The sequence below is a fragment of the Nothobranchius furzeri genome, chromosome 5 (genome assembly GCF_043380555.1).
Source record: "Nothobranchius furzeri strain GRZ-AD chromosome 5, NfurGRZ-RIMD1, whole genome shotgun sequence".
NCBI lineage: Eukaryota > Metazoa > Chordata > Actinopteri > Cyprinodontiformes > Nothobranchiidae > Nothobranchius > Nothobranchius furzeri.
In genome coordinates, this window is record NC_091745.1 from 77,333,927 (window position 1) to 77,361,845 (window position 27,919).

At 43.9% G+C, this 27,919-nt stretch overlaps 1 protein-coding gene across 6 annotated transcripts in view; it reads right to left on the bottom strand.

Moving 5' to 3' along the window:
- Positions 1 to 210: 210 nt before the first annotated feature.
- Positions 211 to 27,919, bottom strand: part of cacng6b (calcium channel, voltage-dependent, gamma subunit 6b) — a 29,645-nt gene continuing 1,936 nt past the window's right edge. For 3 of the 6 annotated variants that reach the window (XM_070551168.1, XM_070551167.1, XM_070551169.1), the window contains exons 4-7: positions 27,602 to 27,724; positions 27,439 to 27,525; positions 26,990 to 27,184; positions 9,907 to 10,244 (exon numbers count right to left, since the gene is read on the bottom strand). In XM_070551168.1, the coding sequence (XP_070407269.1) occupies positions 10,137 to 10,244; positions 26,990 to 27,184; positions 27,439 to 27,525; positions 27,602 to 27,724 (513 nt within the window). In that variant the 3' untranslated portion in view covers positions 9,907 to 10,136. Of the gene's footprint in view, positions 777 to 4,406; positions 6,755 to 8,652; positions 8,745 to 9,555; positions 10,245 to 16,168; positions 16,363 to 26,989; positions 27,185 to 27,438; positions 27,526 to 27,601; positions 27,725 to 27,919 lie in introns of those variants that run through there. The other 3 variants (XM_015950375.3, XM_015950374.3, XM_070551170.1) reach the window with 3 other exon arrangements.

Sequence of the window (27,919 nt, forward strand, 5' to 3'; positions counted from 1 at the left end):
CTACCTCTAAACTTTGAAGCTGTTGTGGTAAAATCCAGCCGAAGTCCGGGGAAACCGGATCGGACAAGTTTATATTGCTTTAACCGTTTATTTAAATGTTGCAGATGTTATTTAGTTGTTCAATTCCAATGTTTAAACTGTGTGTTTCTGCTTTTGTGTTGCTGATTTGCAAAGAATTTCACATCAAAGCAACAAAAAAAAAAGAATTAGTGAATTTTTTAAAAATATATTTGCAGTTGTATAGCTGCTGGTCTTCAAACAAGCCCATTCATGCCAAAATGTAACAGCTTTTATCTCAAAATAGTCATCATTAGCTCTGTTTTCCATCTATTTCTGCTAAAACTAAAGCAAGTTGTGGTGAGTTCAACTTCCTGATGCCTTGTTGTGTTCGGTATGTGTTGGTGGCTCCTCCTCATTAGCATAATTAAGACCTAGTGTGACTTTTCATAGCAAATGACCTGCCAAGAGCAAGCTCAAAGTCACAGCTGTGAGAAATGTGCTTACACTTGCTCTCAAACCTTAAGAAGACTGTACACGTGTGTCAGTTTTCAAAGGCTAGGTGGTGCTATTCTTGTGTGGGAAGCATCTCTGCCAGGGGCTGAAAGGAAGAGCGAGGACGATGAAAAGGAAGCCTCCGAAAATGAGGATGGCTCCTGCCGAGCCGACGCAGGCTACAGACCAGGACAGCTCGTGGTGCAGAGGTATGGAGTGGTCGCTGGACAGCAGTGCCAGCACAGACTGGTGGAAAATCAGCACAGACAGAAGGACCAGAACACCTGTACAGGTACATAACGGAAGGGGAATTGGCTTATAGGCTTTGCTCTCAAAAGCCCCACTGTGTTAACTCATTCACTGCCAATGACGACTAAAGTCGTCGTTCGCATTTTTTTTTACTGTTTGAGCATCGGAACGAGCCCCCGCGCTGAGAGAACAAACATTTAAGCCCTGAAGCCGATCTTCAGCCACATACGTCACAGATCACATGATCAGGAAGCAGAACATCCATGTGTTTGGAGATCGTTTTGGGCCGTTCCTGTAAAAAAAGTGAGGCGCGAACCGGAAAAGCTTCTGCCGATCACAATTCGACAACGGATTATGAAAGAACGGACAACGCTCGAAACACGCGGCTTCTTCTTGATGTAAGAGGTGAGTCTCCTCTTTGTTTTGGTTGTTTTGGCATCGACATCATGCTAGCGCGCAACGTTCTGTGACTCTTAAAAAAACAGTAAAAACGGTGAGAAACGCTGGCAGCGAAGGCCGTTAGCGATCAGGAAACGGCTGGCAGTGAATGAGTTAAAGAGCAAGTCACTCCAAATCAACATTTTTTTTTGCTTATAAACTATATAAATGAGTATCTGATGGTGCTGTAGACAAGTGCAGTCAATAATTCGGCATTTTAGTTCATCTTAGTTAAAATTTAAATATTCTGCCTAAAACTGTCAGCGATGCACCGTCGTCGTCAGGTAAAAACTCAGCACTGCATTTGACTTTAAATCTGCCATCGCTATTGGCTAAAATGTACACTATGATGTTAGATGGTACATTATGATGTCACAATGTCGTGAGTGTGTGTATTTGTTAGTGGCTCCACCCTCTCGGTCTGCTAGGCAACAGCATTTGTTGCATTTTTCAAACAGGAAGTGGGAGTTGAGTAAGAATCTGGTAGGGGGTGACTTGCTCTTCAAGGTCAGTATCCCTGAAAGTGTTTGAGACAAATGTGCAAATGTTCACTTAGACGTGCACTTATGACCCTTTGTGGAAGGTTTTCATGTATGGCCAGGTCACATGGGGCAAAGGGCATAATTGCAAACACACTTCCACAGCCATCCTGCGGATTTTATTGTTGCGGTTTAATCACAAATTATCTTCATTGTGTCTCAAATTTGTTTGCAAATCATCTTCATTTTGCTCACTGGATCCTCTCAGAGTTTCCTCACACTTTCTGACTCAGAAACTAAACTGAGAAGGTTTCAAAACACGTTCCAATTCATTTCATTTGTATTTTATTCTATTTTTAAATGCTAACGACACAACCGTGAGAGCCTGCCATTCATGTAAGGAGATTACAAACGTGGTCCGTAGCGTGACCTCGTGGAGGAGAGAAGAAGGAAATTTGAAATTTTAGCTCCCGCTCCTGCTCCCCTTCCCCATCAAGAAGGAGACGAAAGGCACTCCTCATGCCCGACGGGCACACAAATAGCCTTGTAGCGCTAAAGGACAAGTAATGTTTTGGATATATCCCTGCTCAGACACATCTCTTCAGCCTTTTTCAGGTTCAGCAGGATCTGCTAATCACTCATTTTAATCAAATCTGCAGTGTTCGAGCAGGGAAGCGTCTAAAAACAGCAGGAATCCAAGACTTGTGATGCTAGCACGCCCCTGCTAACGGTACAACAGGCTAAAACAATAGTCTGATGTGACTAAAGGATGAACGCTACGCTAATCACTTAGCTCCAACACAGAAAGATGAATCCCTTTTCATTCCCCTCCCTCCTCTTCCACAGTTAGCTTGAACAGAGCGGCGTTATTCAATGCAGGTCCAGCATTCAAGCTAGTGCCCTATTACCCGAACAGTTACTTATTTTATATAAGTAACATTTCCTGTCCAAAACTTTTCATGATCGTGAAGCTCCCTTCCTCTTTAAAAGCGTCTCTAATGGAAGCTTTACTCGACCGTCGTAAATGTCTCACGACAAATTCGGCGTAAGGATTTTTAAACTGGTTACGTTTCTTTGAGGAGAAGAAGGCAGTCGAGGAATCGGTAACTTTGGGGCTTGTTTTGGTTACTTCTTGCTAACCTCCGGCTTCTTGTTTGTTTTCTTAAGCTGACGGGCGCATTCTCGTTGATTGACAGCTCCCTCATGTGGGCACACAGCTCTAGTGGTTAACCCTTTAGGCTCAAGTAAAGTATTTGTTTAGTTGTAGAGGTCGGGGGAGGGGCTTAGCGGAAATATAAATCGTGAAGGATCATCTGTGTCATAAACATTTTTGAGTATTTAAACAATGTCCTTTAAGACATTCTTAATTCTTTTTGAGACGGGGCAGCAGTAGCTTAGGAGGTGGAGCGGGTTGTTGATCGAAGGGTTGTGGGATTGATCCCAGCTCTGCCGGGGACTCTGCTGACTTTCTGTGTGGGCGGTGGTCAGAGGGACCGAGGGCGCGAATGGCAGCCCCGCCCCTGTGGCTACGTAGTAGCTTACCATCACTTGCAGTGTGTGAACAATGGAAAGTGCATTGAGTGTCTAGAAAAGTGTAGTAAATCTAATCCATTATTATTATTATGTTTAAAACTGGGGATGCACCTATACCACTGTTTTTCCAAACCGATACTTGGATCTGAGTACTCGCCGATACCGATTACCGATAACGATACTTCTACCACACAAAATAATGTAATGAATTGGAATACAAGTTTTATTTTCTTCTCTTCTTTTAACAGGAAAAGACTGTGAGGTAGATAAAAAACAAAATATATAAATAGAAATGATCACAAAACTAAAATATTAGGTGAACAGAAATGTCAGGTTATAGTGAAGCCACTTTCAGGCAACTGCATTGGTATCCTGGTTCCTGCTATCAGTTAACTTTATCTGATACCGATACTGGTATCGGTTAACTTTTACTGATACCAATACTGCTATCGGTTAACCTTTACTGATACCAATACTGCTATCGGTTAAACTTTACTGATACCAATACTAGTATTGGTGAACTTTTACTGATACCAATACTGCTTTCGGTTAACCTTTACTGATACTGATACTGGTTTTGGTTAACTTTTACTGATACCGATACTGGTATTGGTTAACTTTATCTGATACCAATACTGGTATCGGTTAACTTTTACTGATACGATACTGCTATCGGTTAACCTTTACTGATACCAATACTGGTGTTGGTTAACTTTTACTGATAGTAATACTGGTATTGGTTCACTTTTACTGACACCGATGCTGCTATCGGTTAACTTTATCTGAAATCGATACTGATATTGGTGAACTTTTACTGCAATCGGTTACCTTCATCTGATACCGATACTGCTGTCGGTTAACTGTATCTGATACCGATACTGCTGTCGGTTAACTGTATCTGATACCGATGCTGCTATGGGTTAACTTTTACTGATACCGATACTGGTATTGGTTAACTTTTACTGATACCGATACTGCTATTGGTTAACTTTTACTGATATCGATACTGGTATCGGTTAACTTTTACTGATACAATACTACTGCCGGTTAACTTTTACTGATACCGATACTGGTATCGGTTAACTTTTATCCTCTATTTAAAACCCTTTCCTAAATGCTGTCCGCAATTGGAGCCAGCAGTCTCGGCCCAGTGAGTCACCAGCTACAGGAATGTAAAAGAGGAAAAGAGTTGTGGTTGAGAGAACGGAATCTCACCTGAGAGAATGAAACAGAAGGAGGCTGGTTTGAGAAAGAAGAGCACTCCTTTGCTGAGTGACATGGCGATACAGATGGAGCCCATCACCATCATGGTGAGACTCAGAAGGGCCAAGACAGCTGCTGCCAGGTTCAAATCTGTGAAGCAGAGCAGAGTGGCTGAGGATGCTTTGTGCTGAGATTTCACACAATTCATGTTAGCGAATAAAGGAGATTTCAGTTGCCTCTTTTCACACGGGCTCTGCTAAAAACAGAGTTCGTTGGCAATCCAAAGTGCGAACAGGTGCAACCTGATAACCCGACCGGTTTCTCTGCATCCAGAGCCAGGGCATGATTTTTTTTTTACCTGATACCATAAATGGTAATTGGGAAAGATGCCAAAAAGCAGATGAGATAAAAACATAAGCAGTATTAAGATGTGCCTGATTGTTTATGTCCATATTTAGTTTGATGGCAGATTGCACTTATATGTTCAGACGAACTGTAATTGTCTGTAAACATGCTGAGAGAACTGAATCTAAACCCTTTTGTAGGAGATCTTCTGTCTGATCTAGATGCTCTATGCAACCCTAAACTCTTTAGTTTTATTCTTTTGGCAGGGATTTCATTACTGACAGGATCTCAGTCTATTTGATGTGCATTTCCCAAAGTCTATGTAACACGCAAAGTCTCAAAATATAGTCCCAGAAGCCTTCATTCGTTTGTTTGTTCATTCACAAAGTGCTGTCATGCTGCTAAACAAGGTAGCCCAAAGCGCTATACAACAAAAATGTAAGGGCGCCCCCAATGGGTGGCCAGGGGTGGCCATGGCCACCCATAGAAAATGTCTGCCCCCCCCCCTTCCCAGGAAAAGCCAGTGTTAACAAATCATATTAATGTTCAGTCAAACCGCATATTGTTGTATATTCAAGACATAAGTGTAAAACAAAATAAAATATTACAATTAATGCACAAAGAAATAATCAGTTTAAAAAAATACACGTTTCTGCTGCTCACCATTTTAAAAAGTTTTATCTCCATAGCTATTGTAACACAGCAACAGGTGAATTATCCTAAAAAGTGAAATTTTTTTTATTCAGTTTGGGGTAACATTTTAAATAACTGACATGTATTTTTCTAAAATGTTTGTGCTTGTAAAATGTAAGTGTTTAGAATAACTGTTATTTTAATAAAAACAAATAAAGGTGCAAAGCAGCACATCGCCACAGACTACATTCAACCAGAGTTACCACAAGGACCAATTTGCTGTGCCACCCCAATAATTTCTTTGGCCCCATCTGGCCACCCCTATCAAAATTTTCTGGAGGCGCCCCTGCAAAAATGAGAGAATGAACATGAAAATAAAATGAAATACAATAAAAGCATCACATTCAACAGGATCAAAGCTCATTTAAAACACAACTGAAAGTGATCAAATGCAACTAAAACAAGGATCTGCTAACAAACTAAATCCTTCTCATTTTAGAGGTCATCTACAATGGTGCCGGTTAGATCTCCAGCCAAAAAGCAGTCGGCCCCAGCCTGGCCCGGTTGATTCCACACATCCTTGCCTTAAGCCCATGTGGGCTGATTCTACCCACCAATCAGAGGCTTGCTCTAATGGAAGGTGTGAATTTGCTGTCAGCAGTGGGTGTGTTGGCCCTGGTCGGCCTGAAGCAGACCCCCTCCAGAAGAGGGCTGAGAATGAGCCTTGGTTGGCCCGGAAAAATACCAGGCCACCCAGATATGTAAACAACCTACGCTACCCGGCCCGGGCCGACCCGGTACAGATGGGAATGGCCCATAAGATCTACGCCCGGGCCGTCCCTGCAGAACTCATGGTGCCATCCAGCCATGCTGCTATTTCCTGCTAGAAACATGAAACCTAAAGGTTTTTAAACTGTTTTTACATAAACTACAATAAAATTTTCAATGTTAGCATTGACGTAGTACCAACTAACCCCACCCCCACCCCACTATACCAGCTGCCAGTTTACCTTCCTGGTCCAAACTAATAACTTTTTCCACAAGCTGAGGTTGTTCAAAGCGCTTTCTTCGTGTAAGGCGACTGATCTCAACGCCTGACCTACAGATGGCCAATGTTCAGTCAGATGTAAGTCTCCAACAGCTAAAGGAAACATGTGTGTTGCCGAGCAGCTCGGAAGCACATTCATCAGCCTGAGAGCTCACGGGCGGAAATGGGTTAATGAGCTAGCACTGTGTGTGTGTGTGTGTGTGTGTGTGCGTGTGTGTGTGTGTGTGTGTACAGGAAGGGGGTAAATGAAACATCTCACTCCTGTTGGTCGTCTTCTTGAATATGACAGCGTTCTCCCCAGAGGTGAAGAATTTGAAGTAGGTGCAGTTGGATTCTGTGGGTACAGAGGAGAAGATAAGACAAAGACACACACACACACACACACACACACATGCATTCCTATGGACGTCTGCTGGTCTCCTCTGATGTGTCGACTATACGCATCCGTGCACTCTGCCCTTCCAGGCATCATTCCTATTTATATCCACGAGTCGAGCATTAGCTTGAACACACATGCACCTCTCCACAAACACATACACACACAGTACACAGCACTGCACATATGGTGCCGCCAGAGAAAGTGAGAGACGGCAAAACACTAAGGATAAATGGCAGAGGGGGAGAAAGAAAGGAAGGACGGAAGGAAGGCAGAGAGACGGGCGCGTGTGGATTATGATGCGGGGATGTAGCTGTGAAACTAAAGAAGAAGGGATCAAAGGATGAGATATGAGGGGAGGGTTGCAGGCAGACGGAGAGGTGGTGAGCGAAGGGAGAACGAGAGGAGAGCCACAGATGGAGAAGGAGGTGAGAGGAGCAAGAGGAGTCAGGAGGGAGAGGATTGGTTAATACTGCATCAGACATCCTCTCTCCCTCCGTCACTCTGTCCCTCTGCCTCTCTATATTTAGACGAAAACGGTGAACTAGTCACATTCCACTTGGCTTCACAGATGCATGGTGATGATTTTTAACCCCGTAAGATCAAGATGACCACATCCACACACTCAGTAACACCTGAGCACATCCACCATTTATCACCCTGTTGACTGTGTAATGCCCCCCCCCCCCCCCACTCTTTCCAAGCCCCTGCTGAGACTATAATTATTGAGCCGTCACGCTCCTCTCCAGTGGGCAGCGGAAGATGGATCGCCGGTCCTGAGCTGACAGACACGGCTCGGGACGGCAGCCAGAGGCGTGTAAACACTGATGTGAAGGGGAGAAGCAGGGGACGGCAAAAACAGTTGTTTTTCTGCAAATATGATGAGCCCACAGCCATCTGTGACAGGCGGCGTGGGCCAACTGTGGTGGGACGTGCAATAGGGAGAATCTCAGCATACTGGCTCCTCTTGCACAACAACAGACATTCTTGGAGGCAAACATGCTCGCCAGAAGCAGCCGGAGGTGCAGAGTGGCTGATACATTATAGGGATGCACCGATACGATACTGGTATCGGCACCGATACCAGTATCGTATCGGTAACAGTTAACCGATACCTGGAACCGATACCAATGCAGTTGCTTGAGAATGGCTTCACTGTAACTTGTCATTTCTGTTATCCTAATATTTTAGTTTTGTGATGATTTCCATTCATATATTTTACTTTTTATCTACCTCACAGTCTTTTCCTGTTGAAAGCAGAGAAGAAAATAAAATCTGTATTCCAAATCATTGCATTTTTTGGTGTGGTAAATGTTTAGGTATCGGTAATCGGTATCGGCGAGTACTCAGATCCAAGTATCGGTATTGTATCGGTTTGGAAAAAAGTGGTATCGTTGCATCCCTATTACATTAGTCGGCTAAAGGCATGTAGGTTTCCTGGAGAGCATCTCATCCATCGCCTTTCGTGTTAGCTTTAAGTTCACGTTATGCTGAAGCTTGAGTTTTAGCTGCAATTATAGCAATTATACTCAAACTCCTGCAAATTCCCACAGTTAAGGTCGTGCACAATGTGCAGCATTTGAAGCGCATGTTGTGGAAGAGTCACGACAGCTGCGGCGCAAAGTTTTAGACCCCATTTGGTACCTGACGGTTATTACTTATGGTTATATCTTCATCTCATTATTCAAATTGAGTCCAAACATGAAACAGTTTAATTTGAAATCCAGACTTTCTGAAAATTTCGTTAAACTCTACAGAAAAAAGAAAAGCACAGGCACAGACACACAAATATGTTACATAAAATTTAAACTAAATGGCGATTAAAGCTGGAAACCAAAATGATACGTGCGAGGAACCTTTCTGGATTCGGAGATTCCAGGAAGTCTCTTCCATCTCCAGACCTCCTTTTTAGACAGAAATGGGCCATCGTGCAGATAATCGTCGCCCTCTGGAGAACCCAGGAGCGGTCAAGTTGAATAAAATGCTCTCAGAAAAGAGCCATCACCACAAGAAACACGGGTGTCCATCAAAACTTTAGAACCAGCCGTCTTTAGCAGCCTCGTTTACTGGAATTACAACTAAAGATCATGGATTTTGAAGACAAAACCTCATTTTTGTTTAAGGGCACTGTTTTTCTTTTACGATTCAGTCTGCACATTTTCTGTATGATGACCTGATGCGTGCGTTTATTATTATGATGCAAGTTTGCAGCAAATGTAAGTTCCCTCAAAATCTAAAGAAATGTTATGACTGGATGCATGGACGTAATTTTCACTTTAGAAGTGGGGGGGGGGACACGGGGGGAGGGGGGGGTATCTTTACAGTATGCTCTAATGGGAAACAGGCTTCAACACAAACGGTTGTTTTCCGCTTGGTCCTAGAGCTCAACCAGTGTCACTTTAATATAGCGTAATATTGTTGTTGGATGGTAAAAAGTGCAGGGGTCAAAACTTGACTTTGGAAAAGTGGGGGGGACATGTCCCCCCTGTCCCCCCCCAAAATTACGTCCATGACTGGATGAAAATAAATAGAAAGAAAAGTCTGCTTTAGTCTGCTGCCAGCCTCGTCCCAGAGGTCACGCTTCATCTTGGTTATGATTACCGCCTCTGCTTCACTAAATCGCCCCGCAAACCCGTCTCTTAATGATCCGCTACAGATTGATGAGCACGCCTCGAGGCAGAGACCTGGAAGGTGAGGAAGCTCAGACATGAAGCAGACAGAGAAAAGAGGACACACACACACACACACGTGGGTCTCACCTCCAGGAAGTTCAGCAGGGCCGCAGCTCGTCCTCTCGGGGTCGATGTCGGCCACCCACAGGGTGCGGACGCAGCCCTTCCACAGCCCATAATGAGCCATCTGGCAGGTCTGATTGCCACTGAAATCCTTCGGCTGGGCCAGCTCCACCCAAAACTCTGTCCCCATGCCCAACACCGTCAGGGTCACCCCAACAATAGCCACGAAGAAGGCCAGCTTGATCTTACCCTCCTGGCTGTCACTCATCTTGTTGGTCCGCCTTTGTCCTCTTAAACCTTTCATTCCAGCCAAACCCCCACCCTGTCCGGCTCCCACCACCCCCATTCGGCCATCTTCTTCCTGCTGCACGAAGAGGTTGGACCACATACTGACGGTGCCTCGGACGGTCAAGCACTGGGACACTTAGGTAAATGAAGATTAAAAGCAAACGGGGTAAAGAGAGAGCAAGGAGGCACTATAAAAAAAATAAAACAAAAGAAATCTGAGACACAGTTGTGGTTCTCTGAGCGAGAAAACTGAGAAAAAGCTGTGAGAAATGTTGTAAAAACAAGTGGGCTGGACGCTGAAATTAGACAAAAAGGTGCTATGAATAGATCCGCAGTGATGTAGGTGGGCGGATGAGGTTCGATAACGGGATGGGATGAGACGGAGGAGAGGACCAGGAGAGCCAGCCTGTTTTCTGTCCAATCTTCTGAAACAGAGAGATGAAACAGAAAGATGAAAGAGCAGACAGCATATGCTCCACCAGAACTAAATCCTTTCATCACCAGCTTAATATCTCATTTCCACCGGTTTTATCAGCTTCCACCGTTTTCCCTCCCTGACACGCCAACAACAGATAAGCCATATGGCGTTCCTGTCAGAGGCAGGTTCTGCTACAGATGGAGAAACAATTGGTTGAGATGTTTTTCTGCGGTAGAGCGGGTTTGTGGAGCGTCGAGGTAAGCGACGGATCGGACCACCCGTCTTTTGTTTCCCAGCAGAGCCGACTCACAACCGAGCAGCTCTGACAGACTCTGAGGGGATAACGAGGTTTCTACCAATACATCCCATAATGCATTCTGTAAATCTATGGTCAGTCTGATACATGAAGTCGCTCAAGGTGCAGTTTGTAAGAACGACATCCTGTGGTCCAATGTGGGTACTGCAGTACATTTTTACGCAAAAGTATTACTTTCTCACTCCCGTTCAGTGAGTTTCATGGTTGTTGCCAGTTAGGACCGCACAATATATCGTTATCGCGATACCAGCATGAACAATACGCATATCGCAAATAACAGATAAATGTTGCAACGAATGGTCAGCTCAGATGTTTGCTTCACAAAACGCATTCTGTCAGTCAAACGGAAGCATGATGTTTTTTAACAAATCAAATACAGCTCTTCACCCATTTGGCCAATCGGGTGGGTTCTCATAGGTTAGATGCCCGCCCCCGAGGCGGACGGCACTTAATTTGGATGGTTAGCTATCACCTGAGGTAGCTTTGTTCTGCTCTTTCTGCTGATTCTGCTTTTCTCGGGATCCACTGATTGCCTTTACTTGTTCATTTTTATGATTTTTATGCCATTTTTTTCATTTCTTTGTTTTTGATGATTTTAGTTCCTGAGTTGAGTTTTTATTTATCGCAAGTAATATCGTCATCGCAATATCAGTCACTGTTATCGCATATCGCAGGTTTTCCTAATATCGTGCAGCCCTATTGCCAGTTATGCTTCAGCACCAGAAGATTCTAGATGACAAGCAAAGACGAGTCAAACACAGTAAAGAGGTAAATTTATTGTCAACTCTGGTGTTAGCACTCTTTGGTGTTTTACGGTAGGGGGGATTTACTATACTTATTACGGTAATATGCCTCCAGCATCAGAGGAAATGTTATAGTTCTGAACGACTCATTAAAGGAAGAAAAACATCAGTTTGACTGATTACTCTCTTCACACACACATTTCACTGTTAATTGCATGTTGGTAGTAGAAAAAGGAGCTTGAGATATGTTTAGAGCTGTTAGCATTGTTAGCTCAATGTTAGCCTCTGGCCTTCCTGGCACAATATTAAAGTAAAACAAAAAGATGTTGTGGCATCTTAGAGGTAAAAGAAATAACTTCTGGGTCTCTCCTATTTACTGGCTTTGTTTCTTTTAAACAACTTTGGAGTTTTTCATCCGTTGGTGTTGAAATAAAAATGCCTTCACTGCAACTTTGGCTCGCTGCAGATTTGGCAACCTCACTAACTCACAGAACGTTAACAGTAACTACAACCCACTTTCGTTTTGTCTCGCCTCGTCTCGTCGCCTTCCGCCTATCCGGGTCCGGGTCGCGGGGGCAGCATCCCAACTAGGGAGCTCCAGACCGTCCTCTCCCCGGCCACCTCCACCAGCTCCTCCGGCAGGACCCCAAGGCTGGAGATGTACTTTCTCCGTGTCCTGGGTCGACCAGGGGGCCTCCTGCCAGCAGCACATGTCTGAAACACCTCCCTGGGGAGGCGTCCAGGAAGCATCCTAGTAAGATGCCCAAACCACCTCAACTGACTCCTCTCGATATGGAGGAGCAGCGGCTCTACTCCGAGTCTCTCCCGAATGTCCGAGCTCCTCAGCCTATCTCTAAGACTGAGCCCAGCCACCCATTGGAGAAAACCGATTGTAGCCGCTTGTATATATACAGACTCTGAGGGGATAAACTCTGTCCCCATGCCCAACGCAGTCAGGGTCACCCCAACAATAGCCACAAAGAAGGCCAGCTTGTTCTTTCGGTCATTACCCAAGGTAAATCGAGAGCTTTGCTTTCCGGCTCAGCTCCTTCTTTACCACAACAGACTGGTTCAGCGTCCGCATCACTGCAGACGCTACCCCAATCCGCCTGTCGTTTGTTCCCACTTTCGTTTTTTCAAAAGAGGAAGAACTGGCAACCCCCTGCAGGCTGAGAATGAAATATGTTTCAGTTTAACCTTCCTTCCAACATGACTGAGACTTTAAAGACATAATGTTTGGTTTTCATTGTTAATCTCTAGAAAAATCCATCGAAATGATGTTGGGTCTAAAGCACATGGGAGCGGGTCCAAGTGTCTGGGAGATGCCGTGTTTCCTTCTACAGGAGCCCATGAGGACAAAATGCAGTTACTGATTTGTAACAAGCGGTTACAAAACCTTCTCCATTCATAAACATTGTTGTTTTACCGATTTACCTCTTCACTCATTGCCAGTGATGAAAAGGAGTCTGATGTGATTGTAAATTTGCTGCAGGTTGTGCTCCCAGGGACTTTTGACCCTAATGACCATCCGTCGGTAAGGTCTTACTCAAAAACAAAAATATCACTTGCTTGAAAGGGTTCATGTATGTACTGCCCCCTATCACTGGGGAAAATACACAATGTCTCTTTAAGAACTGTGATTATTTCACTATAGAATTCTTACAAATTGCACCTTTAAATTCAGCTCTTCCAAAATATGGTTTTGGAGCAGCTTGCAATACGGAAAGTGGCAGGAGCCAGTTGTTTCACCAACACGCACCGGGGTGGTGCTGGAGGTGATAATTGAAGTCTGAACCTTCAGATGGAGGGGGGTAGTAATTAATGCTGTGAAGCCCAACAGGTCTCCAAGTGAATGAATTCGGGGGGTGGAGGGGGGCAGGTCAGCTTAGAAAGTGGCTCCACGAGGCTGCACACGGTTGTTGGATCACTTAATTCAGAGCTTTGCACTGACACCATCAGAGGTTTTAAATAGGCGTTGCAACATCTGAACCCTGCTACTCAGAGTCCTTCGTGCACAGTATTCATAACCGTAACGCATCTCCGTTCCACAGCTCTGCAGTGTCGACATTCTGAGTAATATTGTTATTAAACTGTGAACAGCGACGTGCAGGAAGCACTCTTCTAACTGTTTTTAGTTCCTTCCCTCTTACTTTTCATTTGAAAAGCAAAACATTAGATTAGCTTTCATTGCAAACAAAAAAACTTCAACTTCGAGATTATAGTTAATGTATTATATGTAAACGGATGACTATTAATGTAACTAAATTATATTAAAGGCAATAAAGTCAACTTTGCAGTGGTGTGTATGACTTTTTTTTATTTAGATGTTTCATGTTAATTAATGTTTCATTACATCACAGATTAAAACTAACTGGATTTGCTCCGAGGGGAAAGCTCCACCTGCCAAACGTGCAGCCAACGTGGAAATGATAGAAACTGCAGTTCCCCCCTCAGCCACTAGGGGCTGGCTCCAGGAAGGGGCAAGTTCCCATTGACTCCCACGGTAAAAACCCAACTTCACAGCAGAAATAAACATGTTTACAGCCTGGTTAATGACACATTTTAGGTTTAATAGGTCAAGTTCAGAGTCATGACAACTCTAAGGGGGTGGAATTTTTCCATTTAGATGAAATTAAAGCTTGAAATTATAATTACGGGCGTGTCCTTTTGATTGACAGGTAGCAGAGGAGCCATCAGCGCTAGCAGCTTGAGAAAATAGTATTTAGAGCAACCCAGAAGGTAGTTAAGAGGAAAATGTTTAATTAGAGAAATGGTGACCGCTGGTTTGTGTGGTATGTAGGCGGCAAAATGTCCGTTTGTGATGAAATCTTTGAAACAAAAGACAAAAACCAGTTTGAGTGTTATTGCGTTAGAAATACAGGCCTGGCTCTCCTAAAGACGAGTATTACTCATCTCTGCATCAACGTAGAACTCGGTTGATAACATTTTTTCAACGATGAGAACGGGAGAAGGGGCTCCCGGATGCCCCTCTGGGACAGACCAGCTGTCTGTGGAGGACTCTGAAGATGTGTGGATATTCGTGGGGTTGGTGTCGGGTTTCCTGCCGATTGGCCTTAGAGGCTTCCTGGCTTACCGGAAAATTAACGAACTGTCGAGGAATATTGGCATGATCCCGGAGCTCAGAGATGGTTTGCACCGCGCTGCGAATTCACAGACTCACATAATTGTGGAGATGAATCGTAAGCTTGGAACTTTGGCGGAGATTCATTCATTGGCACAGAAGATGGATGCCATCAAGGATAGAGTGGACGAATCAGCATGGATTGGGATAGATTAACGTCCATTATTGGGATTTTGAGAGGTTGAGGACAGCAAACTGTAAGACAGAGAGGAAATGATCTCTGTCTGGCTCCAAAACAATTTCTAATTGGGATCTGGCGCCCTTGAGCCTGCAAGGCTACAACGAAAACTCCCCCCTCAGAAGATATGTGGAATGTGCCGTCGCTATGGCAACTCAACTGTGTCTCCTATCCCAGCCTGGGCGGGACTGCGGGAAGGCCGCTGAAACGTTCCAGGGTCACTGCAACCCTCCGACCCTCAATGCTCCTCCCCCTATCCACACTGAGGTGACATGCGCTGCTTCTATCGTGGCTGCAGGAACTGAAGTGGGGATAGTCCCAACCCACCACCCCACCTAGTGGACACTTATGTTGTGTTGTCTGAAGTCTGTTGCATATCTGTCTGAGGTGTTTTTTTTGCAGAGCAAAGCTGCCCTCCTGATGGAGGGTAACTCTGAAGTGCCTTTTTTCCCTCCACCTGAACCAATCCTCATGTAACCCTCTTATCTCTATTAAGGTAGCACGACTCAGAGTTGCGAATGACCACAGTCACCAATTCTTGTCATGTCTCTTGCCCATGTATGTCTGATCTCTGAATTGTGTGTACTGAAACTCTAATTTCCCTCTGGGATTAATAAAGTAACTTTGATTTGATAGATATACAGAAACATTTACATTAAAGTCCCTAAGGCCCACCACCTACTGCCCTTACAGTGTAAATGAAGATCTTTGATGGATTCCTGTTTTTTTGGTCAAATCTTTAAGACCATTTAGCGTTGGACCTCCGTGGCATCAATCACGGAGTTTGTGTTTGACTCTTAGGTCCTAACACAACCAATTAAAGCTCAATGTGTGTAAAATGCATCAAATTTGACAAAAAGGGCCTCTTTGAACCTGAGGTGAGATTAACTAAAGTAAATATCTGTGTAGATTTTTAAAAGCAGCGTTCTGATCCGAGCCAATACAGTACGGAGTAGGAACATCAGCACTCGAGGCCTTTGGAGCTTCTGTGAATGAACTAAAGCAGCTGAGCAAAATTTCCTGCAACCTAGAAATGTGCTTTTAAGATAAATGTAGCTTAATTCGACAAGACAAACTGTAATTTACACCCATGTTCCTTTGAAAATATCGGATGCATCCAGAAACTAAAAAAAACACCCAGAAAATAAAACACATTCCCAACTCAGAGTGGAATAAAGAATATGAAGAATGCAGCTGCAGAGCCAAGCAAGTCGTCACAGAACCACAAACCTTGATCAGATTACGTTCATATTAACCAAAGGTAATTAGAGGGGGCGAGATAACCCCGGCCTGTCCAAGCGTAAACGACAGCAACAGGAAATGCCTCCAAAGTAGTGTTAACTTCATTTGTTCATTTGCAGTGCCAGCCTGGGTCAAACGATTGCAGCTAAACTCTACAGAAGCTGAACTGGAGGCATGCTTTTGATTAATTTCATGTTGTGAAAATCAGGAATTCTCTGCACCATTTTCACCAACGACAGCCATCCGTGTCACGCGTAAGAGAGCGGAGAGCAAGCTAATGCATCTGAGTGAAAAGAAGAGCAAATCTGACCTGTTTGGGTGCCTGTTGTTCAGTTCAGGGAGGAAAGAGACGCTCGAAACTTAATAGAGGGGCAGAGTGCTGATGGGAGAGTTAGTGAAAGGGAAAAGAGGAGGGAGGGAGGTCCATAAGAGTTATGGAAAGTGAGTGTAGAGGGGGTGGGGGCTGCAGTCTGGTTGGTTGTTGATGATTAAATGTTTTGCTGCTGCTGGGTTTACTGCCCCCCCCCCCCTCCCCACCACCACCATACTTTAGCTTGCAACTTTTATTGGGTCTCAGCTGCAGCTCGCTCATTCTTCATACGTTAGAAATGTATAATCGTTGAGGAAAGGTGCTGCAGGGTGGTCTGTCGCCATGATGAAGGTCCTGTCAGCGTGGTTAAAAACAAGTCTGTGTGCGTGGGTGTGTGTGTGTGTGTGTGTGTGTGTGTGTGTGTCTATTTTAGACAGCCACCTGTTAATGACATTAAGTAAGGGTAAAGGGAGGAGCTTGTGTTTATATGAGAGGGGCCAGGATAGCATTTTAGAGCAACACAATACACTGTGAGGAGATATCTGACATGGAGACGGAGTAAAGAGACCAGGGTGACGTTTTTCAAAAGAAGATGAAAATGGGATTCAAATGTTAAAGGAAAGTCTGAGTGACTGATTCAGAGAGGAAAATGAGAATGCATGCATGTCTTTTTCTAAATGTCGTAGCTGAACCAAGTCCAGGGAGACTTCAGAGACCGGGCCCGGTCTTGTGGAACGCTTTCCCTGGTTCTGTTGGGCTGTTCCACAGTCTGGGTTACATACGTGGCGCAGCGAGAGAGAGCTGGGGGATGGGGGTGGGGTCGGGACGAGCGAGTCGAGGACAGGGACATAGAACAGGACGCCATCACAAGCTGTAGGCTGTGACAGGAAAACCAACACCTGCTCATTTTTCCTCCAGGTTACAACAAATCTCTGCTGAGCACATGACACCTGTAATTACCTCATTAACGGGACGACAGCGTTCCGTTTTAATGGATATTTTTGCGTTTCTTTGAAAGACGTCCCTAAATTGACTGACTGCTCCTCCATCATATGAGATGGATGGGCAGCGTCCACAGACAGGCAGGGGCCATCGATAACCTACAGCATGCTGACGTGAACACTGCTGTCTCTGTCGTAGCTCAGATTTATCCCTGTTCTCATGCAGGATTTCCACCGGAAAAGGGTGGCTTGCCAACTCCGGGTCGGGGGAGAGGTCCTACCTCAAGTGGAGGAGTAAGTATCTCGGGGTCTTGTTCACGAGTGAGGGTAGGAGGGATCGGGAGATCGACAGGCGGATTGGTTCGGCGTCTGCAGCGATGCGGGCGCTGAGCCGATTTGTCGTGGGGAAGAGGGAGCTGAGCCAGAAAGCCAGGCTCTCGATTTACCGGTCGATCTACGTCCCAATCCTCACCTATGGTCATGAGCTTTGGGTAATGACCGAAAGAACGAGATCGCGGATACAAGCGGCCGAAATGAGTTTCCTCCGTAGGGTGGCAGGGCTCAGCCTTAGAGATAGGGCGAGGAGCTCGGACATTCGGGAGGGACTCGGAGTAGAACCGCTGCTTCTGTGGATCAAAAGGAGTCAGTTGAGGTGGTTTGGGCATCTGGTCAGGACGCCTCCTGGACGCCTCCCTGGGGAGGTGTTTCGGGCATGTCCTGCCGGCAGGAGGCCCCCGGGTCGACCCAGGACACGTTGGAGAGGTTACATCTCCAATCTGGTCCGGGAACGCCTTGGGGTCCTGCCGGAGGAGCTGGTGGAGGTGGCCAGGGAGAGGACGGTCTGGAGCTGCCTGGTTGGGATGCTGCCCCCGCGACCCGGATAAGCGGAGGAAGCCGACGACGATTTCCACCTTCTGAGGATGGCTTGCAAGTGGAGCATTTAAACAAATACTAATCGTCTGTTCCTTTATGTTGAATTTGACATATTTTTCTGAAACTTTCCCCACTTAAATAAACTTCTTATTTATTCCGCCTTTCCCGGGATCCACTGATTTCCCTCTTTTCTGTTCATTTTCTCTCTTCCTTTCCTTACATGTTTTTTTAACACAATGTAAATGTATTTCTCCTTTTAAAATTTTTTGAATAATCATTTTAAATTTTTTTCATACTTTTGTTTTTGGTGAAGCGCCTCGGGATTTTTATCTTCAGAGGCTCAAGGTCATGCATCTGCTTCTAAACTGTTCACGTTCCAGCAAAAGAAGGAAGAAGATAAAAGACTTTTTTCTTTTATTAAATCAAAGAACTCTATTTTTAATAAAGCCAATCAAAAGAACTGTTAGTCAATAACACAATGTGACCGATCTGTGAAATCACAATGTTATGATTAATATGCTTTAATAAGTAAATGACTTAATCTAGTTCGCTAGACACACTGACACACGTAAGGTAAACAATCACGACACATTGCTGTTGCTGATCCAATCAGGAGCTTCCTTTCTGAAGCGTGGCATAGTCTCTGTGGTGTTTATAAATCTGTCAGCTTTGATTCGACCAGAATTCAAAACATCCAGATTAATAAAACCAGTTCCCACGCCATCTTAGATCAGTTCTCAAGATCTCACGGAGTTCACCGCATGATAAGCGGAATAATCGGACCGGCCATCCGGACTTCCCTTTTTAAGCTGAGAACCAACAAGCTGGAAAAATCTGTTGCATTTTACCAACCAAGCAACGGTTCCTTTCAGAATAAAAGCTGAACTCGCTGACCCAAGGAGGGTCCCCTTTTTGACGCTGTGAACCACCTGTCGCTTTTTACCTGGAGACAATCCAAGGACTAGTTTGTCGTGCTGTGACGCTGTACTACTGGCTCCAGTACCGAGAGGAGGGTCCGTGGACCTGACATTCTGGATCCGTGAAGGAGGTCTCACTGAGGGTATGTGTGGATGCGACAAATATGGCGTCTCATGTGTTTATAGCTACTCCGGTAAAACTCTGATCGTAGTTAGGAGCAAAACATCATCTCCCACTCAGACTTGCCTCTCCGGATACGAGAGTTCTGATAATAACACTCACACACACACACACCATCTCACATCTCATTCAAACAGAACATCCATCATTAGTAGAGTTAGTCTTGTTTAAATTGTTTAAAATTATTTAGTAATAAATCATCTTGAACGTTTGAAGGACTCTCTCTCTTCTCTTGTCTCTCAGTTAATACAAAATGTTGTCTAATCCCTGCATTAAAAAGTTCCAATCTTCTGGTTAAACAACCCAGTGGTCCGTAAGATTGAACCCACACTCGATCCGGGATCTTAATGTCTCACGGTCCTTAAATTAGATGTAAGTTAACTTCATTACAGTTTTAAATTAAGGTTGACTTAAACTCCTGCACTAACTTTGTACTGTTATGGCTTGCTGCGGTATTTTCTAAGTTTTGCTATTTTAATAAAGTTCAGCCCTTTGGTTAGCTTTTGTTGTTAGCAATTTGTATTTTAGGGTTAGGGTTTATTAGAGCTGCAGCCAACTCCACCTCAGACGCCATCTTCGTTATTTATGAGTAACTGAGCCTCGCAGTGTGCAGTACGCTGCTCAGCGCTGATTGGCTTGGTTAGATGTGTCAGGGGGTGGGGTTATATGGGGCTGGCTGGCCAGGCTAACTGATTTATGCACATACAAATCCTCCATTCTGGTACTTTATTAATAAACTCGAGCTTTTCGACCGTTTAACCACAACACGCACAAAAAAAAGATTAAAAAAGCACAAAAAACTAGATTTGATAGGGAAACATGACTTTTGACTTTCTGCTTGAACATCGCTAAAACAAGACAAAGCGAGTGAGGAAGTAAATACGGTTTATTTGATCCAAATTCATTATTTTTGGGGAATTTTACTGCGGCCGCAGCCACTGGCGGCGCATCAGTTCCTGCAGCTTCAAAAGAAATGTACAACAGGCAAAATGTTTGTTTATTCATTTAGCAGACGCTTTTATCCAAAGCGACTTACAACTTATAACCTATAGGGCGTGTTGTGATCTGTGGGGGAAACCGGAGTACCCGGAGGAAACCCACGCATGCATGGGGAGAACACGCAACTCCACGCAGAAAGGCCGCAGCCGAGTTTCAAACCTGCAACCTTTGTGCTGCGAGGCAACAGTGCTAACCCCTGCACCACCATGCAGCCCATAGCTTATTCCAAATCTTTCACTGAACGCAACTTACTATTACTTTAATTTTTATTACAATTCTCCTTACTGGCCTCAAGTCTCCTGTGATTAAAGGCCCGGGATCAGGGGTGGGCAATCTCTGCCCACGAGGTCCGGTGTCCCTGCAGGTTTTAGATCTCACCTTGGGTCAACATACCTGAATCACACGATTAGTTCGTTACCGGGCCTTTGGAGAACTTCAGGACATGTTGAGGAGCTAATTTAGCAATTTAAATCAGCTGTGTTGGTTCGAGGACACATCTAAAACCTGCAGGGACACTGGCCCTCGTGGAGTGAGATTGCCCACCCCTGCCCTAGATGGTGTGATGAATGCGACGTCTATCTACCGCTTTAAAGTCCATTTGCCAGCGCGGAGCGGACCGTTTGACCCCTGAATGTAAATATAAACTGAGGATACACACAGAGATCATGTCCTCTTCCAGCTACTGCTGCTGCAGTGTTCTATCTTTTTGAATGAAGATCAATGGGGAGGCTTAGTCCAGAATATCTATGACTTTCCCCAGAGTTCATCATTCACCACTAGAGGGGGGTAATGTTCCAGCTATCCTCGCTGCAGCATCAGGGCAGGGAGGGCTGCTAACGGCTCTCATGATGGACACAGGAGGTCTTTCAGATCGTCAGGGTCAGTTTTACACATGCTCTTCGGAGAATACGGTTTCTGCTGCATGAAAAAAGCACCGATACTTCAGCTCTGTCCTCGGGGAATGACAGGGCAGTGAGAGTGTTGCATCACAGCCGCTGCTGCTGGGTTTAGTGCAGTGGAGTGCAGCCATGCAGATGAAGATGGGTGATATAGAACTGACACAGGCCATTATTCCACGTCAGAGCATTTCTGCTTTACTCTTAACTGTTTTACATCAGCTGCCAGTTGAATAGGTCAGTGCAGTTTTTGTGGCTTTCATTAGGCTGACTAAGACTGCGTCCTTAAAGCTACAATCTGGAGTTTTCCCCCTTTCAGGAAACGTGTATGATTATTTTAGAAATCCGTAAAAGGGATGCTCTTACCCTTTGCTGTGATATAATGTTCAATACGTCCATTTTTTTACGCTAAGCCTGCCTGCCGTCCCGTAGAGCAGCGTGGAATTTGAATTGAGCAGCCTTAGCCAACAGCGTTAGACATCCGCTTACGTACAGATGTCAGTCACAGAGCATCATCTGAGGGTGTACTCTAGACAAGCAAGTCATATATACAGGGTATCTGCAGGTTTAAGGGAGCCAAATTTAAGACTTTTTAAGACCTTTTTTAAGGCCACTTAGACCAAATTTAAGCTATTTTTAAAGTTAAATTTAAGCTTTAATTTCCAGCTATTGCCTGGAACCGGTGCTAACCACGTCGCAAACGTGGGATTAGCCATCCAGTTACCATTAAACTTGCCCTTCCCCATGGAGCAAGCTCCCACTAGTGCTCATCTAAAAATAGCCCCCTTTCACAACCAACTGAATGTGTACGGTTCCGCTTACGCCAACATCGTACACAAAAAATGCCAAACACTAACTAGAAATTCATGAAAAATTTATAGAAATAAAAGAATCTTGTTTATTGGGTCTTTGAAAATTTAAGACCTTTGGAAACTGTATTTAAGGATTATTTGTCATTTTTAAGGATTTTTAAGGCCTTAAATTTGGAAAAGCTAATTTAAGACTTTTTAAGGACCCGCGGATACCCTGTATTTATGTCACGGCCTTTAAACTTCCAAAATAAACGATTTCCAACTAAAGGCCGTTGGTAAGAACGGGTGATTTCCTTTAAGCACGCACTTTTAGACTCGATTTCTTGCAAATTTTATAAATGGTTTATTCTTCCAAAAAAAAAAGTTCAAAATTCATTCAAAATGTTCTACTTTTCATCCAACGAAAATTAACCTTAAATTAAATTATCAGGTCTAAAAAATGGTCAAAAAATCATTTGACCAAATCCTTCCATCTCCCCTGACACTTGGCAAACAAAAATTTTCCACACGCCTCCCCATGTGCTACTAATCAGCTTAATGACTAAGGCGTGTCCAAAAAGTTCACAACTACATCAATTTACCAAAAAATTTAAATTTAACTCATTTAAATTGCAAACTTAACTTATTATAAAAGGAATGATAAGAAATTCTAAAATAAATTTATAACTAACAGATTTATGCTATTTTACTGAAATGCCCACCACTATATATATATATATATATATATATATATATATATATATATATATACATATATATACATATATATATATATATATATATATATATATATATGTATATATATATATATATATATGTATATATATATATATATGTATATGTATATATATGTGTATATATATATATATATATGTATATATATGTATATGTATATATAGGTATATATATATATATATATATATATATGTATATATATGTGTATATATATATATATATATATATATACACATATATACATATATATATATATATATACATATATATATATATACATATATATACATATATACATATACATATATATATATATATATATATATACCTATATATACATATACATATATATATATATATATATATATATATATATATATATATATATATATATATATATATATATATATATACATATAGACCCTTTGCACGTGATGCCACGCTGCTCAAGGGACCGCCCTTCACCACAATGGATGGTAGAAAGACTGCTTTCGCACGTTTGAACTCTATTGAAGTCAGTCAAAACTAGCAAGTTTGTAGCCTCTCATCGCTTTAATTTAGTTGATTTCACTGTAAAATGCGTAACGTGACGAAGGAGCCATTCCACCGAAGGTTGTTTACCCTCTCTCCACAGATGCCTCTGACACAGTATTAATCTGCATGAGACTGCCTCAAGGTCAGGCATTTGCTTCTAAACTGTTTTCTTTCCAGCTCAAGAGAAGAATGAAGATAAAGGACTCTTTCCTTTTAATAAATCAAAGAACTCTATTTTGAATAATGCTAATCAAACAAAGTGTTGGTCAATAATATGATGTTGACCGATCTGTGAAATGACAATGTTATGATTAGTTAGTTTTAATGAGTAATATGACTTTAATCTAGCTGCACTAGACATTCTGATCACACGTAATGTAAACACATGACACATTGTTTACTCATCCAATCAGAACCTTCCTTTCTGAACCGTGGCATAGGCCCTGTCCACACGTAGCCGGTGATCTGCCAAAACGTAGATATTTTTCTACGTTTTGGTCTGTCATCCACACGAAAACGGAGTTTTTTCACACGAAAACGGATCTTTTTAAAAACTCCGGCCAAAGTGAAGATCTGCGTTTTCTCCGTTTTGGGTGTCTGCGTGTGGACAGACAAAACCGGAGTTTTAAGGTCCGCAACGTCACTTTCCGCGACAAAAAAATGCTGACATCACGTGTGCGACCTGTGTTTACACTAGCCGACAGCATGGATGCCCTCAGAGCTGCGCTCGCTTTATCAATCGTCCAAGCGCTTTCTGCTTGTTTGTTTTTGCAAGAGGAATTACTGCTCCTAGCGGAAGACCACAGACGAAGGACGAGGTTAAGAACGGGGAAGTACTGCCGCCTACAGGTCTGGCATGTCCTTAACAACGTATTTATCCGGGTACGTGTAGACAGAGTTTTTTTTTTAAACGAGGTGGTGTGGATGCAAGTTTTTGGAGGGGCGGATATTCGTTTTTTACAAAACCCGGCTACGTGTGGGCTAGGCGATAGTCTCTGTGGTGTTTATAAATCTGCCAATTTTGATTCGACCAGAAATCAAAACATCCAGATTAATAAAACCAGTCCCACGCCATCAGTTCTCAACAGTTCTCTGGAGATTTCATAATTACTATGGAATCTTACGTCTTACGGGTCCTTAATTAGATGTAAATGAACCCTTTTACAAATGTTGATAGTTTGCTGCACGGGTAGTTGCCCCAACAGACAAGAGTGTAAACTCAACTTGGTTTTATTTTAATGGCTTTCATGGAGACCCAAGACGGAGGTGAGCTGCTGCAGTAGCAGACTAGCAGCCCTCAAAGTATTTTTGGATTTGCAGCTGTTATGGCCACCAGCCTGGCCTCTTCAGATGCAGGAGCCAGGATCAGCCCGACACCGCCCCTCCTCTTCCTCTCCTCCAGGCTGCTGAGAAGCACAGCTGAGTCGAATCGCCGTAGTGAGCCACACCTGGGATAAAAGGCTGTGCCGTCCAGCAGCAGTGAAGGGGCTCTGCTGTCCTCCAGGTCTCGGTTTGTTTGAAACCCCTTTGTTTGGATGAGTTAAACTGTTTTAAGGTCAACTCTGAGTTTGATGAGTTTTGAACATAAAACGTTTGAACTCTGATCTGATACAGAAGGATCTTGTGTGTGTAAAGTGTAGCGTCATGAAGGTCCTCTAATTTGTGACAAAGGTCACATTTTCCCAGCTAGGTCAAGCTGGGTCAGACTGGGATGAGAATCAGCTCCTCTAAATCTGACCATGGTTTTGATTCGGAAATGGGTAGAATGCCTTCTCCGGGTCAGGGCCTGGGCCTGTGGGCTTGCCGCTGATATCTCCCGGGACTCTGCCGGCTGCTGGTTGTGGCCCCCCCGGGGCGATCCTCTGTGCCTCTAGAGGGGGGCGCTGGGGCTTTTCTGGTTGCAGTCTCCTTGGGGTTCCTGTGTTCTGGGGCAGCGCCTGGATCTCTGGGACTTGGAGCTCCCTCCGTCTCCTACACATCTTTGGGGGGCAGATCTGTGGTCCCTCACACTCTCTAATGGACGCTTTTATAGAGAAACCTTACATAAACAAGCGCGTGTACACACACAGGTGCTCACATGGTGCTCTCAAAAGTATGGACTTGGGCACGTTAAACACAGGTCTTAAGGCTGTCGTTGCCACTAAATGCACTGTGATTTATTATCATGTGACTGTTTTGTTAAACAATGCTGATTGTTTATTTCTTCAAGTTGATGCAGTGATAGCTTGCTCCTGTTGTATTGTGTCCCTTTTTTTCCTATTCTTTCTCTTTCTGCAGGTCTAGAAGCAGACTCTTGTTCATTATTGTTTATTTTTGAGAGGGTGAGAAGCTCGGTCATCCGAGGGGCTCGGAGTAGACCCGCTGCTCCTCCACATCGAGAGGAGCCACCTCAACTTCTTCATCTTCTTCTTTAATGCCAATTCAGGATGTACAGACGCAACAAAACGCAACACTGCCCCCTGGGGTCACAAATTGTGATGGGTCGCAGAATTTGGTGTAACACCGGAACTACTACTACTTCTGCCAAACGTGGTGTGCAATACGGCACAATACCTTAAGCCGCCAGTGGGGGGCGCACACTGGCTCCTGGGTTCATGCTGCAGCTGGAAGCTGGTTTTCCACAGTTAACATGGCAGATGTGGAGCAACTTTGGTGCTACTAAGAGCAGCGAAGAAGACTGCGAACTGTAGGAAGACTGTGAGGAACTGCAGGAACACCACACACCTCATTAAACTTCTAAATAAATCATGAGGGATACGAAAACATTCTGATAACGAGGTCAGGAGGAAGCTGCTGAAACATCTCTCCCGGGAGTCTTTTGGTGCTTCGTTTCCAGGTACAGAAGGTGAGAATATCTGGGATCAGGAAAAGTTATTTTCATTTACAGGCTTTGGTTTTTGTGTTGTTATTCAATCAAATCTCAACCAAGATTCATTCCGTATTGAACGCATTAATTAACAGCTGCATGAAGGAGTATTTTCAGCCCCTGAAATCCCAAATATTTAATAAAGCTATTTGTTATTAAGGTGAGGTTTAATATCGAGTAGATTCATTAGGTTAAATAAACCAAGTTATTAAAATGTATGGTATTTCAAATAAAACTGATGAACTCTAAACATTTAAAAAACTTTCATAACTTAGACTGATGATAGTATCGATGACATTTGTTAAACTTTTAAACTTGCATTGTTTTATTCTCAACTAGTCGACATATTTTGATGGTTAACTGAACATTTCAAATATAAACAAATGTATTTAATTATATAATTTATCAGCAATTTTAATCTAAGCATTCTTAGCAGGTGTGTGCAAACGTTTCCTTGTTCCTCAGTGGAAGTTGTTCTGAGAGCCGAGTCTAAGGAAGATGAAGCATTTAATAACCTCGTTTTATGGCTCCTGTGCTGTCAGCAGATGATTCTCCAAGAGCAACAACACTCACAAGATCTCCAGCCTCAGTCCTTAGTGGAGGTTCAAGATTTCCAGCTGTTGGTGAGGGTTACTGACCCAAAATATAAACTTCCAGGCATGTTGAGTCACGTTGGACAAACACTGCCCCCCGGTGGCCAGATGTGTCTCATGCAGTAACATTTTGGATGAGTATTGATATCAAACCAGAACCAGCGAAATTCACTCGCCTGTTTTTGCACAATTAGATGACATTTTAATGAATAACGTTTAAATAAAAATGTGTCCTTTGAACAGTTTTTCTCTCATCAGCCTTGTCTATGCAGCTCATTCCAGCTGTTGGAAGGCGTGTTTCCATCAGCATTAACCAAGAGGGTCCCAGCACAAATCACTAAATATTTATGGTCTTCTGGGCATCAAAAGCTGAAATGAACTCAACTAAAACTGTGAAATGGGGGGTGGGGGGGCACTTGTGGCCTACATTTTGCCCGTCCCAGGTATGTCCAAGACATCAACAGGACGAGGTACCTCGATGCTTTTCACTTGGCCGTACTTGCTCCTGAGGTCTTCCACAATCTCCTCATATTCTTCATCGTCCAGGAGCTCCTCGGGGGCCACCATGTTCATCAGGCACAGCACCTCAGTAGGCAGGCCACCCATCTGAGTGACGGAGCTGTTCAAACCCGGCACCTGCAGCGTCGCTGGGGTCTGGTTTATAGTTGTCTGGAGAAAAAAACAACAACAAAGACTTTCACATTCAGGCTTCTGCATACCGCCATAGATCCACCCTAAACACAAGCGCACAGCTTCATATTCAGTACACGACTTGGCTGAAAAGACGTATATTTGTACTGGTTAGAACTGAGCAGACGAGGAGCTGAAGCAGATCTATTCAGCAATCTGTCTCGGTCCGTTTTAGAACCGACATCCAGCCTCCCACCGTTCTGCTGTCATTCACCCAGCAGCTGGAGCCTCACCAGAGTGGCGTTCTTGGATCCCACGCTAGCCCTCTGCACCAGGAGCTTCTTGTCTCCGAGCTGCATGCCGTTCAGTCCAGCGATAGCCTGTGCAGACAGCCAAAGCTCAGTGACCCGTTTCCAGAAAGGTTCCACCACAGACGCACCTGTTGGGACCCGTTACCTGATCATTCAGGTTGACATCAACGTATTCACAGAAGGCATATCCTTTAGATAGGCCTGTGGCACTGTCTTTTACCAGGTTAAAGGCCTTCAGAGGGCCAAACGACGTCAACAACTCCTTCACCTGAAACACGAGAGTTCACGCGAGTTTAGATGGAAACTAAAGCCTGATTCATGCTTCTCCGTCTGCGTCAGCGCGGAGACACGCAACGTCCTTGCGGGCCTGCTGGAGAGCTCCGCAAGGACGTACGGAGTCAAGCTCTCTTTTCTAAACATCCGTCAGTCGAGACAGACAACGCAAGCTTGTGATTGGTCAGGA